Raw genomic sequence first — 14,463 nt, forward strand, 5'->3', positions numbered from 1 at the left:
TTGTGTGGGAACGTAGGTGTCCAAGATATATGCCTGAATACTTCGGAGCCGATGCGGTTGAAATCCTGCGCAGAACTTGGCAGGCATTTTTTTGAGGGTCATACTTCTATGACTTGAGTTTGTGTGTGCTAGCTTCTGATTGGTCAATTTTAATGTCAAAAGAATTAACGTCGAGTCGTTACGGAATCTCTATGGCCGCCCTTATTTGGCCGACAGAAGTCCTAGGCGTAGGGCCACTTTCCCCGAGGGGCTGAAAGGGTTGGTTCCGGGTCCGCCCGGGAGCACGTGACACGGGGCGGAGCCCGAAGGCGCGTGACGTGGGGGCGGGCCGCAGGGACGCCCGGGGGATTCCCAGACCGCCTAGTATTGCGGTTCTTCCGGCTCTCAAACCCCGCGCCTCCGATGAACCGCTGTCGGAGACCAACCTTCATCCCGGAGAGCAGGCAGTCACTGAGCGCCGCAGGGAACCGTTCGGACCCAGGCTGTACTTGCCCCGAGCGCTTCGCCGCGCTCCCTGTTCTGTCATGGCGAGAGTCTGGCTCTGCGCGGGTGGCGCGGGCTGCTTGCTTATTTTTCTGGTTTTACATTCGCATCTTTCTGGCTCTCCGGTGAGTTGGAGAGTGAGGATGTGGCTGTCTGGGGTGTAGACAGCACCTCTGGGAGGCGACGCTTCCCTCTGCACTGGAGGCGGTGGGTGCACCAGCTGGTCTCCAGCGGGGGTGGGCGGGGTGGAGGCTGTCTCTTTGGTTAAAATGTTTGTGCACGCGCGAGAGGACGGGGATGTGGAGGTGGACAGGAGTATAGGGTGGATAAGTGGTGACGGAAAACAAAGTATAAGTAAGTAATAAAAGATAAATTTTGGGGGGAAATGTATGTACACAGGGTCCCTGACGTGTAGTTTTTCCACGCTGGGATGGTGCAAAAGCGATACCATTCAATAGACACTGTACTTGGCACGGGATAGCGCTGTGCAACTCTGCACGGTATTTTGTGTGTCGGGTCCCGTCAGGTTTATAAACACACATCTGTGTCTTCTGCTTCTGCTGAGAAGACGATGAAGGCTTCGCGAGTCCACACTCGAGATTCATGGCCCAGCAGTAGGCTAACTGCAGTGTGCTGAGCACGGGTGAGGGGGGCTGGGCTCGGATGCCCCCTAGGTTTCGAGTAGTAATACATTTGGACTGGTACGGTATTTTAAATAGTGATGGGCTTACCGGGTTTTCAGGCTACCACGACATCCTCAAGTAATTTTTAAGAGTGTATTTTATCTTTAGAGGGGAAGGGAAGGAGAGAAATATCAATGTATCGTTGCCTCTAGTGGGTACCCTGCTGGGAACTGGCCTGCAGCCCAGGTATGTGCCCTGACTGGAAATCGAACCACGATCATGTGGTTTGCAGGCCTGTGCTCAATCCACTGAGCTACACTGGTGGTTAAATGAATAAACCCATTTCTTCCCAGTCATTCTGACCTCTGTGTCAGGTGTCAAGGCATGCTTAAAAATGAGCCTTTTTTTCTCCTGGGTTTGTTGTTTTGTTGTTTTTTTTTGGCTTTTTTTCCCCCCCTAGAGTATAAACTGAATTCCAATCTTCTGCTTTTATTTCAGGTTTTAAGGGACTTTGTGTTTCAAATTTCCTGGGGAACTGAGGACATTCTTTACAGGCTGGACGTGGGTTGGCCCAGGCACTCGGAGTACTTCACTGGAGCCACCTTCTGTGTTGCCGTGGACTCCGCAAATGGACTGGTGTATGTCGCCCAAGTAAGTGAAATCGGGTTTTTACAAAATGCATGAACACAAGGGAAGCGTCGGCCTGTTGTACTGCACCAAGTAGCCGGATGTTTTTACATCGGGCCAGTTACGGAATTTGGTTTTCAAATTGCTTTCAAGTGAATATGTGACTCTGCCTTTGACAGGTACTAATTATTGTTAGGTTTTAAAGCTGAGTTTTTAAGCACTTTTGAATTCCTCCATTAACCTTTAAATTGTGCTTCTCGCTGCCAAAGTAAAGATTACTTTTCTTAAAACTGATCCCATCTAAGCCATTATCTTTATGTGCCTTCAGAGAGGGGACCATATCCAGAAGGTCCTAGTGTTCACAGAGGATGGATATTTCTTGCGAGCTTGGAACCACACAGTGGACACGCCCCACGGCATGTTCGCACCCAGCAGCCCTCAGGAGCCGGCGGTCTGGCTCACGGATGTCGGAAGCGGTATGTGCACTAGGACGCTAGTGGCTCATACAGTAGCTCGCGAGAAAGTCTACCTCTGCCCGTGTTCTTGCTGGTGCATTCTGAAACCAGAGTTGCCAAATCTGATTTGTTTAATGGTTCATGAAATCACTGATTTTTAAAAATACACTGTCCTCCTGTAAGATTAAAACATTTAAGAGGGAGGTTATCATTTTAATGGTCTTTAACTTGAAAAGAGTCTTTCTTCTTTTCAAAACTAATTTTCCCATTTCTCGGTGACAGTTTACTTTCAGTGTTGCTTTGTGTTGACTTCACTTGGACAGTGTACTGATTAGACAGTCACATGCGTTACACGGTGCTCACCCTCATACTTCCAGCACCCACCTGGCAGGCATCACACGCAGTTGTCACAGTATTTTGGACAGTGTTCCCTGTACTTTACACCCACGACTGTCCTGTAACTGTCAATCTGTGTACCTCAGTCCCTTCACCTCTTTCACCCAGGCCCCCAGCCCTTCCCATCCAGTCTCTGTGTTTATGAGTCTCTCTCAGTTTTGTTTGTTCCTGTATTTTTGTTCATTAGATCCCATGTGTAAGTGAGATCATATGGTACTTGTTTTTCATAACCTCTAGGTCCATCCATGTTGTCACAAGTGGTAGAATTTTATTCTTTTGTTTAAAAAGATTTTATTTATTTATTTTTAGACAGAGGGGAAGGGAGGAAGAAAGAGAAACATCAATGTGTGGTTGCCTCTCACATTCCCCCTACTGGGGACTTGGCCCACAACCCAGGCATGTGCTCTGACTGGGAATTGAACTGGTGACCCTTTGCTTTGCAGGCCAGCACTCAATCCACTGAGCCACACCAGCCAGGGCTCATACTTTTTATGGTTGAGTAATATTCCACTGTCCACGAGAACCACGGCTTTCTTACCCACCGATCCCTGGTGGGCAGGTGGTGTCGGGGAGAGGGGCTCAGCGCGGGGCCTGGAGGCCGCCCCTCCCGCTCTCTTCCCGGAGCCACAGACCCAGCCTCTCCTCACGCAGGCCAGGGCCACTGCTCTTCTTTCTGATTCACTCAGTGCATGTGATACTTTTCATTAATTTCCAGAAATAAAAAAACGTGTGATCTCTTCATACTTCCCTTATAGCTGGTTTTTCCATACACAGATCTGAAGGCAGTTTTTGTATTCCTTCCGTTTTTGAAAGGAGTAAATTCCTTTTAATAAAAACATGACTGCGAATCAGCCATTTTATATTTTTTAAAAAACATTATTTATTGGTATTTTTTGTCTTTTGCTAATGCTGTAGGAATTTTGGACTTTGCTTTCTTAAACAGTGTTTTGTTGTCTTGCTTTTGCTACAAACTTTAGCTCAAAGCCTCCAAATCAAATATAGTAATAAACTCAATTTTCAGGATAGAATTGTCACATAAACGAATTCATGCTATTTTTCAGCAAGCTCAGTGTGCGCAGTTTATCTTCGGAAGTAGCACCGGCTAGTGCGGTCGTGGCCTTCAAGTTGATGTCTGTGAGCTGCTTTGCGGTTTTTCCATATTTGTTAATATTCTGTTTTGTACTTCTGCTTGGAAGATAAGTGTCAGATAAACTTTAATGTAGGTGAGAAGACAAATACAAGTAATTCAAAAAGATTTAGTTTTGCCCTGGCTGGTGTAGCTCAGTGGATTGAGCACAGGCCTGCGAACCAGAGGATCACGGTTCAGTTCCCAGTCAGGGCACACGCCTGCATTGCAGACCAGTTCCCTGCAGGCCAGTTCCCAGCAGGGGAAGCACTAGAGGCAACCATACATGGATGTTTCTCTCCCTCTCTCCTTCCCCTCTAAAGATAAATACATAAAGTCTTTAAAAATTTAAAAAAAAAAAAGATTTAGTCCCTTAAGGAAGAAAAGTTAATGAGTTGAATTTTGAATTTGTTTCCACTGAGAAAATGTAGTTGAAAACATCTGTATTATAGAGAATTCTTTTGTTGACCTACTGAAATTCGACATCTGCACACAAGTGAGTGAAATAACGATTTTCAGACGTAACCGACTGGCGTCCAGTTCTGTGTAACCTCCTTCTGTGGGGACACGTCGCCAGGTTGAGACTAAACCGGGGTTGACACCCTGACAGTTTAGTGAGAGCTTTCTGTGGGAGGAGCCCGCTTTTTAAGTTTTATGTATTTGGATTTAAGATCTATTTATCTCTGAGCACTTGAGGTTCTACTTCATGGACAGGTTTGCCTGTAACTACCGAGGAAGCTCAGTTGCTTGTCAAATGTGACATTTGGGCATCTGAGCCCGTTAACTTTTTATTCCTATTTAATTCTGTCAGATTTTCTCTCAGTTTACAGTTGGCCCTTGAACAACATGGGTGTGGACTGGGTGGGTTAGGGTTAGTGGATTTTTTTCCATAAATACTATAAATGTATTTTCTCTCATGATTTTCTTATTGACATTTTCTTTTGTACCTCATTGTAAGGAAACTGGGTTTAATACACATAACACACAAAACGTGTGGTCACTGACTGCCTGTGTCGCGAGGAGTCCCCGTCAGCTGCAGGCTCTTAGTAGTTCAGTTCTGGGGGTGTGAAAAGTTACTGTGATTTCCGACCGGCAGGGGTGGGGCCTCTAACACACCTTCCCCACCCTGTTGTTCGGCTGCACTTGAAAAACCCAAATGTTTGTACAGTGGTCATATTTGTGAAATGTTCGTATCTGTCTTTATATGAAGGATCCTTTGGTCACACTGTTAAAAAATATGATTCCTTCGGGGATCTCGTTCAAGTCTTGGGGACCCCAGGCCAAAGAGGCACTGGTCTGAACCCCCTGCAGTTCGATAACCCTGCGGAACTGTACGTGGAAGGCACAGGAGACATTTACATTGTGGACGGAGACGGAGGGCTGAATAACAGGTTGATCAAGCTGTCCCAAGGTAGGTGGCTTAGTTTTAAATGGTGTTATGTAAGAACATCGGGTAGTGAGGTGGGTTTAATTTGTTTGATACTTGATATAAAGCGGTAACTCTTGTGTACGAATCTGTGTAAAGGGCTCAAGTGTGTTACTAGGAAAAAAGCAGAACAGGTATGTGGGACAGCCAATGATGGATTTGCTTATTCTTCACCAAAGCAGTGCTTCCTTTGCAATGCACAGGAGGCGGTGAGAATTGTGGGTTCAGGGGGTGAGTGGTCAGTCTACCCAACTAAGGGTCGGCAATCAGAGCTCAGCACCCAGGGGTGAGTGGCCGCGCAGGCCGACGGCCCAGCAAGTGTTTTACTGAATCCCCTGCCCCGCATTCTCTGATCTGGTACAGGTAAGATGATTAAATGCTACTGATGTTACTCCATGGTGTTGACTATTAGTGAGATCAATAAAATGGCAAAATAAGGCGAGGAGGAGGAAATACCGTTGTCTGGGAAAGCTGGCCCAGAGCTGGAGGAGGAAACAGTTCTTGCGCTGAACAGGTTCTGACGGGAGCAGAGCCGGTGGGTGGGGCCACACCGGGGCTCCGTGGGCGGCAGCAGAGCATCCTTAGGAGAGGCAGTGGGGGTGCGCTTTTTCACTATGAGAAGGTGAGATCTGGGATGTCCTTGTGAGCTTATGCTGGGAAAATGTCCCAGGGCCAAGAGACCAAAGAAGGAGGCTGACCGGCCAGCATTGACGACATCGGAGGCAGGACCCCAGGAGGTGGCAAGGCAGTGTGGGCATCCCCGGGCCGTGGCAGGCACCATGGCACCGCATAGAGCCGGGCAGGGTGGGTGCGGTGCAGAGGGAAAGGCGCCCGTGCGCACCGGGCCAGGGGCCCACCTGGTCCAAGAGCCCCCCACCCACAGGCATGGTGGGGAGGGGGGCAGGCCCAGCAGGCCGACGGGGGTGCTGGGCACCAGTCTATTCAGGGTCCAGCTCACGGTCACGGCAGGGTACAGTCTCTCCTCCATGGCCTAGCTAAGGATTTGAAGCCATAATTTGTCTAAAACAAGTATTTGGGGGTTTTTTGCAGAAAAGTGATGTCATAGAACCCATTTTGTTGTTTATAAGACACAGTACGCTGTCAGGATGTATTTGCAGTGAGCCCTGTCTGCAGGAGGCCCTGCAATTTATCACCTAGTAACTGAAATTGGTTGGTGGCTGTCAAAGGAAGAAGAGGTAGGGATGAAGTAAGAATCATCAGTAAATGAATGGATCCAAAAATTGTGGTACATATACACCATGGAATTTTATGCAGCAGAGAGAAAGAAGGAGCTACTACCTTTTGCAACAACATGGATGGAACTGGAAAGCATTATGCTGAGTGAAATAGGCCAGGCATTGAAGGACAAATACCATATGATCTCACCTTTGACAGGAAGCTAAAGAATAAAACAAACAAGCAAACAGAATAAAAACAAAGACGCTGAAATAGAGAACAAGTGGGCAGCGACCAGAGGGGAGAGGGAAGGGAACTTAAGGGGAAAAAGGGGGAGGGATTTTGAGGAACAAGTATGAAAGACACAGAGTTGAGGACTGGGGGGGGGGAATGGGAGGGAGGGGGGAGACCGGGCGGGGGGGGGGGAAGGGGAAAAAAAATGTACTTGAAAAGTAACTAAATTAAAAAAAAAAAAAAAAAAAGAAGTTCCCATAAAAGAAAGAAGGAAGCAAATCGAGCAGACCGATGGCATGCAGGCGCGTCGCCGCCCCGAGGCTGCCGCAGAACGGGTGCAACTGGGCGGCTTCGTGGAAAGGGACTGGCCCAGGGTGGCTTTGGCGTCCAGAAGTCTGACTTCTGTGTGGGGCAGGTCGTGTGCCCCTAAAGGCACCGGGGGAGACCGTCCCTGCCTCTTCCAGCCTCAGGAGGCTCCCAGCACGCCTGGGCTTGTGGCTGCCGCGCCCCGGCCCCTGCCGCGCCCCGGCCCCTGCCGGGCCCCGGCCCCTGCCTCTGCGCTCCCATGGCTCCTCCGTGCGTCCTGTGTCTCAGCTCCCTCCACACTGTCCCCCTGTAAGCCCACTAGTCATCGGATCCAGGGTCCAGCCCAAATCCAGGGTCACCTCATCTCAGTCCCCACCTTCACACCCCCTGCTAAGACCCCGTTTGTGGCAGGTGGCGGTCACAGGCACTGGAGGCTGGCACTTGGACTTGCCTCCTCGGGGGCCGCCGTCCACCCCCCAGCAGGGTGACAGCTGGGGCAGCCTACAGGGACAGCATGGGACTGAGTCAGCTCGGGAAGGGCAACACCGAGGAGCAGGTTAGCTGGCCAGAGAACTAGTTTAATGAAGGGGTTGACATGATCCCTAAGGAGTGACTTTGAGTGGAGGTAATCATCAAAGTAAGTTCACTGGTCGGAACAGAACGATTTTTTTTTTTTGTGAAGCGTTAAGTATCAGGCAAATGGGCGTATAAACATCAAGCAGGCGATGGGCTCATGACTGAAAAGTTCGTACCCTGTGACGTGCGTCATGGCAGACACGTGAGGCGTCCTCTGCGCTGCCCCTGCCATGCGTGCTCACCACTTACAGATCTCACGGTGCTGTGGCTGCGCGGAGAGAGGGGGACGGAGCCTGCCAAGTTCCACGTGCCCCACAGCGTCACCGTGGACTCATTTGGCCGGGTAAGAGTGGGCGTCTCACCCTGTGTGTGTGTGTACGTGTGTGAATCTGGGTGTGTGCACGCGGACCTCGGCGCCTGTGTGCGTCTGGCCATCCTGGACATGCAGGCGTGTGAGAGCATGTGCTCATGTGGGTGTGTGGGCCTTCCCACGGGGCTGGGTGCACCCACGGACCCCCTCATGAGCATGGGAGCCTGTGAGGAGGGTGCTCCCCAACACTCCCCAGTGAGCAGGAGAGACCTGCTCACTTCCAGGGGAGAAGGAACACGTCGGGGGCCGCAGGTGAGTCGGGTTCCCTGAAGGAAAGAGAAGAGAGATGCTCTCCTACTGGGGAGCTGCAGTGGGAATTCAAATACAGTTCTGATTCTAGAATTCAGCAAAGTCACTTCTAGAAAACATTGGCGGGGGGAGGCAGAGGGAGGGAGGAAGTTGACCTGGGAAGCCCAAAAACCAGACCAGCCCACCGCACGCTGGTTTTCAGCAGCCGTGCCCTGTGCCCTGTGCCCTGTCCCGGGCCGAGCGCCTCCACCACCAAACTGCGGTCCACGGACTTTTCTGGGCCTGTCGCCTGCCCCCTCCTTGGCTTCCACGGACCTCTGGCACCTCTGACCTCCTCTGACCATGACCGATCGGCCCTGTGGAGCGGCCGCGACGCTTCATTACTCGTTCCTCCTGTTGTTTCCCTGCAGCAGCCCAGGCTCCCAGTAACTTGTGGTCCCCCTCGTAGACCGGAGCTGCGTGAGAGCACCCACCGCTCCTCTCTGGCTCCGCCTCAGCGCCTCACTCGCAGCGGTCATGCCACGCATGCTCAGTGACTCCGTGTCCCGGTGCATAGTGGCCAGGACAGTCTTGGCTTCGTGCCGTTAAGAACCCACCACTCTGCTCAGCAAGCAGCCCTGGGGCTGCAGCGCGGCTTCCTGCACGGACAGTGTGAAGTTTTCGAGTGTCCCACCTCACAGACAGGAAGATGAGGGGACGTGCGGGCTTTGTGTGTCAGTGGACCTGGAGTCGGAACTAAGTGCTGTCCTCGTGGGAGAAGGACAAGGTCAAGTCTGAGCGCGAGATCCTTGAGCCCCTTGAACTCACCACCGGGCGGGAGGCCCTTCTCACGCCTCGGAGAGCATCTGGTGAGATGCCCCGGTGATGCCGAGCCCCGGTCCTCAGGGCTAAACTGTCCTTCCTCCCTGGTCTCTAGTCCAGGACGGCAGTCCCCAAACAGTCACCTTACCTGGAGATCAGCAACCTTCCTCCAGGGATTCGAGAGTCTTTGTATCTGACTGGAGATGAATTCAGTAGCTACCAGAGCTCACACACGTTGCTGAAGATAAAATCAGGTCTCCCTGAAGATGCAGTCTCGAGTCCACAAACCAGCAGCACTGAGGGTCCTGAAGGGGGGAGGCGGGGGTCGGAGGTCGGCCGCCCTTCCTCATAGCCCTCCGCAGTCCCGGCCACGCGTGGCTGGGGCGGCCTCCTGCTGCGCAACGAGCCGCCTACACCAGGTGCAGCAACGCCTGAAGTGCCATCAGAGTGCACCGCCTCCTCCTGTAACAGCGGGGTCCTTAGTGACCCGTGGCAGCCAGTCGCAGCCCTGAGTTCAGCCTGAGTTCACTGGCCTGCTGTCATTCCTGACGTGTGTCCAGAAGTCTCCCCAGCCTCCCCTTTGTGAGGTTCGCTGGGCAGACACCCCTTGGCAGAGAGCAGGCAGAGGCCCAGCGGTCCTGCGGTGCCCGTGAACCCTGGCTCCCCGGCCTAAGAACTGGGGCCCTGCGGCCTTCTCTGTCCTCCTCCTGTGGCCTGGCCCGGGAACTGGCAGGCTGGTGGCGCTCGGTGACAGAGGAGCGGGTGGGCCGCTGTGTCCCCCGGTCAGAGGTGCGGTAGAGCAGGCAGGTGCCACAGGCCTGGGGCTCTGACCAGGCCGAGAGTGGTCCTCCCACTGGTTGTAGGCTCCCTCCCGACATCTCAGCCTTTCCGAAGCTGGATTTCCTGCCTGAAAACGGGGCTTTTAATAACTCTCTTGTCTGGGGGCTGCTGAGAACTAAATGAGAGATCGGGTGAGAAGTTAACGAGAGTAAGGTTCCCTCCGCCCTCCTCTCCCCTGCTTCCTCCTACGGTGCAGAGGAGGCTCCCAGCCAACCCTTGGTCTGGCCCCCAGGTGTGGGTCGCTGACCGAGGAAACAAGAGAGTCCAGGCCTTCGAGAAGGACACCGGGGCCTGGCTGGGAGCCTGGGACGACTGCTTCGCAGAAGAGGGGCCCTCCTCCATCAGGCAAGTGCTTCCTGGCATTTTAAAGCGCCTGTTTCACTTGCTCTTTGGGGGGCCGTCCGGAGAGCTAGCTCGGAGTCTCGGGTGTTTGCTGTCAGTGTGACACGGGAAGGGGCGGGAGGCGAGGGTGCAGAAACTGGCTCCGGTTCCCCCGCAGCGCCGGGTGCGGCCCAGGTGGGGCTGCGCCTTCTCTAGAGGTGTCCCCAGAGGTGCAGTTGGGAGGGTTTTGCAGCACAGAAGGAAAACAGAGACCCTGAGTCGATGGTGTGAGACGCGGCTGGACGCCGACTCTGTCGCTCTGTGCGCGAGGGCAGCACTGTCGTTTCTGCTTGTGACCTCAGCTGACCTGTGGCTGTGTGCGCCATCAGGCATCTCTTGATCCCGCCCTGAGGAATCTGAATAATTTAAACTTCTCTTGAGACAACCCCCACGCTCATCCAGGCCTTCTCTCTGAGCCTGGCCAGTGCTGGCTCTCGGCGGCCCTGCCCTGCTGAGGTCCTCGCCCTTGAACCCCACCACCACGGTGTGCACCCCCCGCCCCCGGTCGCCCACTGTCCCTTGCTCTCTGCAGGGTTGTCACAACCCCGGCGGTGGCTTGTCATCTCTCTGCCTCTGTGTCCCATGGTGTATTCTCCCACTGGAGCACAGAGGAGGAGAGACCTGCCCTGCACCCAGCAGCAGGCGCGCTGGGGGCCCGGCCGGTAGAGAGTGCGTACAGAGTCGGCAGTGCTGTGAGAGCGCGGCCTCTCCTCCCTGCCCTGTGTGCGTCACATCAGGAACGAACTGGGGCCGTTAAACACCAGCCAGCAGGTTACGAACCCAATGTGCTGCAAGCAGCGTATCCACCACGGCCTGGGGGGCAGCCCTTCGGCCCGTCGGCGCCCGCTGCTGTCCAGCACTGTGTGGCGAGGTGAACACGTATGTGACCTGCACTCAAACTGCCGTGTGCGACGCCCCCTCCGTAGGTTCACCCCCGACGGGCAGCACGCGGTGGTAGCCCAGCTGAACCGCAGCCGGCTGCTGTTCCTGGCCGCGCCCCCTGTGGGCGGCATCGGCTCCTGCGTGGTGAGACGCTCCATCCAGCTGGCAGATCAGGTCTCACCTCACCTCTTAGACGTCAGCGGGCGGACCGGAGCCATCTATGTCGCGGAAATCGGAGCAAAACAAGTACAGAAATACGTGCCTTTGAAAAGCTATTTCCCGCCTTTCCGTTTCTGACCCTGGTTTGCCTGGAGATCCTTCCAGTGAAAGTTCAGATTTTCAAATTCACCATCTAAAGTGCCTAAAAGTAATGTTCAAGTGCAAGAATTCATTTCTTTATTTTTACCTGATCTGGTATCAGAAAATTTGTTTCTGTGTCATTAATAAGTTGCATGTTGCGTTGCCATTTTTGTGACTTAATTTTACGTGTAAATGCGTAAGGATATTTTAATGAAAGAAATGTGACAAAAAAAAACGGGTCAAAGGAGGCAGCAAATAACGAGGCAGTAACCTAGTTATTTGTCTCGGTAGATTATTCCTTGGCGGGGGGCGGGGGGGGGGAGCAGGAATAGAAATGGGTTGGGGGATACTTTCCTGGATTTTACGCATGGAGCCGCAGCTCTCCAGGTGGCTCACCTTACAAGTGATGAACTGCATGAGAGGCGGGGCCCGGTGGGCTCTGGAGTGCAGTGCTCCCAGGACGCCGGCCCGGAGGGGGGCTCAGGGACAGAGGCCGGGTTCGTCCGGGTCCCTGTCAGCAGCTCACGAACGACCGGTGACTGCCATTCACGCGTGCTGTGGGACTCCGGAAGGAGGAGCCCTGCCCCTGACGGACAGGAGCTCAATGGAGCGCCACCTTGGACAACCGGGGAGGAGAGGGACCAAACCTCGTGGACTCGCTGTGAGCCTGGGGGCTTCCTTTGAAAAGAGCCCCCGCTTGGTTCCGGCCCTCCCACTGCGAGGCAGGAATGCCCCTCCTCGGTGCCTTCGTTCTTGAGAGAGAACTCAGTGCCTTTCCCAGCGTCTGTCTACCTCGAACAGGCTCCCGGCGTTTGCAAAGGTGCCCGCCAAACTCGGAGCTAGCGAAGTGCATGGTTTCCTGCGTGGTCCCGCGTGTCTGCCACCACTGGGGTGGAACGTCGGCGCTCCGCTGGGGACCGTTTTCTCAGTCCTCGTTCGCTCCTTCCAGCCGCAGCGGGACCCTCTACGTGCTACCACCTAGTGGGTGGCCCTCCCTCGCCCCGTCCAGCCTTCCTCTCCCTCCTTCCTTCCGGACTCGCTCTGTCCCCGCCGCTGCGCTCCAGTCTTCGCACAGCCAGAAGGTGAGTCTCCCAGCGGGAACCCCTGAGCTGGCGTCCGAGGCCACGGTGTGTGTCTGTGCCCCAGATGGGACTGTATGGTCGTGGCAGGGGCGGGGTGTCCAGGGCCTGGTGTCGACCACGCAGCTGCGATGTGCGATTAAGCCCGTACCAGCGCCAGGGACTCGGAAAACATTACAAAAGGTGCTTCTAAACTTGCCTTTCACCTCATGCCAGCAGGTTTGCCTGGACTTCCTGTTTGTTTCACAATGTGTCCTTGTGAACGGGTGTAGCCAATATAATTAACTGATTTAGATGGAAGAAGGTGATTTGAGCTGTATCTTTTGTTGCTGTTGTTTCTGAGCCAGGACAAGTGCGAATGTCTCTCTGAAAGATGCAGTTTAGGTGAACTGATGTCATTTCAAAAATGTTTCGTTCAGTGTTTTATTGTGTTTTATGCCATATTCTTCTATAATGTTTAAAATACTACTTCTCTTTATCTTGCTAAAAAGCATTTTATCAGAATTCTAGTAATGTTTCTCAACGTTTTTCCTTTGGATTGTTTAAATGGATTAGAAATGTACTTTCTATTAAACAGAATTTTTGAGGGAAAAGGCAGTATCACCTAGCGGTCCTGTTAGTTTGACTTTACTGTTAGAAAAGCACTTTGTAAGTACTTATTTCGTTGAAGAAATCCAACAAGCATGAAATCGCAGGTTGACGCAGTTTTCTGCTGATACCACGCCGTTCTGACGCGTGGCTCCTTAGCGCCACTCAAACTCGGCTGTGACGCCTCGGGGTTGCTTTGGCTCTTCCGGGTCATTTGCGGTTCCATACAAGTCTGGTGGTTTCCTGTTCTATTTAAGAAATGCCATTGGGATTCGGATGGAGATTGCGTTAAATATGCGTATTGCTTTGCTTAATGTGGCCGTTTTAGCTGTGTTGATTCCTCCAAACCATGAACATGGAATGTGTTTCCATTTCATTGTGTCTTTTTCAATCTGTTGTAATAATGCTTCTTAGTTTTCAGTATATAGGTCCTTCACAACCTGTATTACGTTTATTCCCAGGTTATTTTTAAGAAATTTGTTCAGATGTGAAAATGCTTTGTCTCATTGATTTTGTTTTGGAAACTTTTTTGTTTTATAAATTCTAACTTTAAAATGTCACTATACAATGAATGGGCTTACCATTTTTTTCTGAAAATGTTTTTAAAGTTCTGTCAGCAGTAGTAAGTTCTTATAAATATAACTCAACATTTTAAAATTTCAGGCCCTGGCTGGTGTAGCTCAGTGGATTGAGCACTGGCCTGTGAATCAGAGGATCGTGGTTCGATTCTCAGTCAGGGCACATGCCCGGGTTGCAGGCTGGTTCCCTGCGGGCCAGTTCCCAGCAGGGGACGCATGAAAGGCAACCGTACATTGATGTTTTTCTCCCTTTCTCCTTCCCCTCTAAAGATAAATTTAAAAATCTTTTAAAAAATTTTCTTCGGAGGCCTCAAAAATCAGTGTAGAAGGACCCCGAGACCTAAACGTCTGAGATCACGGGTGTACGTACTAGCCTTCTGTGCACGAGAAAGGAGAAATGACGTCTCTTACGTACGCATGCAGTCAGAAAGGATGAACAGCACCAGTGGTTGGTTAGGCAAAGAGGGTAAGAGTCCATCCTGTTTATCTTCACTTTTGAGCTACGCTAAACTATTCAGAAAATTAGGTGTAAGAACAACAGCTGGGGGCCTCAGGGGCAGCGGGCGCACAGACGGGAGTGAACTGGGCGGAGCGGGATGCAGCTGTGCGGTGTCCACCCTGCACCGCGTCCGGAAGTGACCACTCGGGCCTGGTGCGCGCGGTAGAGGTGCCGCGTCTACAGGAACGCAGCTGGGACTGGGGCCCTCGAGGACATGCAGACCTGGGTGAGGGCAGCAGACACCGTCAGTTCCCTAACGGTCACTGTGGGAGTGGGACTACACGTGCCACCCGTGTGTCCCAGTGGACATTACGTCCTGGTGCTAAAGGAAGGGCGTGGCGCCCGGGTCGCAGCTTTACCCGGGGCGGCGGGCGGCACCAGCCAGCGGGTTGCCACGAGGGTTCGCCACAGTACCGTTTTCTGGTGCGACAGCACGTCCCTGGCACCCTGGCTCCAAAAGTGGCATCC

At 52.7% G+C, this 14,463-nt stretch overlaps 1 protein-coding gene across 1 annotated transcript; it reads left to right on the forward strand.

Moving 5' to 3' along the window:
• Positions 1 to 275: 275 nt before the first annotated feature.
• NHLRC3 (NHL repeat containing 3) lies at positions 276 to 12,531 on the forward strand. Its single transcript, XM_037138707.2, has 7 exons — positions 276 to 608; positions 1,605 to 1,757; positions 2,062 to 2,209; positions 4,921 to 5,121; positions 7,680 to 7,771; positions 9,921 to 10,033; positions 10,996 to 12,531. Exons 1-7 carry the CDS (start codon positions 525 to 527, stop codon positions 11,246 to 11,248), a joined length of 1,044 nt encoding a protein of 347 aa, XP_036994602.2. The 5' UTR covers positions 276 to 524; the 3' UTR covers positions 11,249 to 12,531.
• Positions 12,532 to 14,463: the final 1,932 nt, after the last annotated feature.

The sequence above is a fragment of the Artibeus jamaicensis genome, unplaced genomic scaffold (assembly GCF_021234435.1).
Source record: "Artibeus jamaicensis isolate MK-2021 breed Jamaican fruit bat unplaced genomic scaffold, CSHL_Jam_final contig_415, whole genome shotgun sequence".
NCBI lineage: Eukaryota > Metazoa > Chordata > Mammalia > Chiroptera > Phyllostomidae > Artibeus > Artibeus jamaicensis.

What these genes read in the sequence shown, in the direction of transcription:
- NHLRC3 (XM_037138707.2), top strand. Translation starts at nt 525, where the DNA reads ATGGCGAGAGTCTGGCTCTGCGCGGGTGGCGCGGGCTGCTTGCTTATT. An exon ending in CGCATCTTTCTGGCTCTCCG is followed by an intron (nt 609 to 1,604) that starts GTGAGTTGGAGA and finishes CTTTTATTTCAG; the next exon opens with GTTTTAAGGGACTTTGTGTT. An exon ending in CCGTGGACTCATTTGGCCGG is followed by an intron (nt 7,772 to 9,920) that starts GTAAGAGTGGGC and finishes TCTGGCCCCCAG; the next exon opens with GTGTGGGTCGCTGACCGAGG.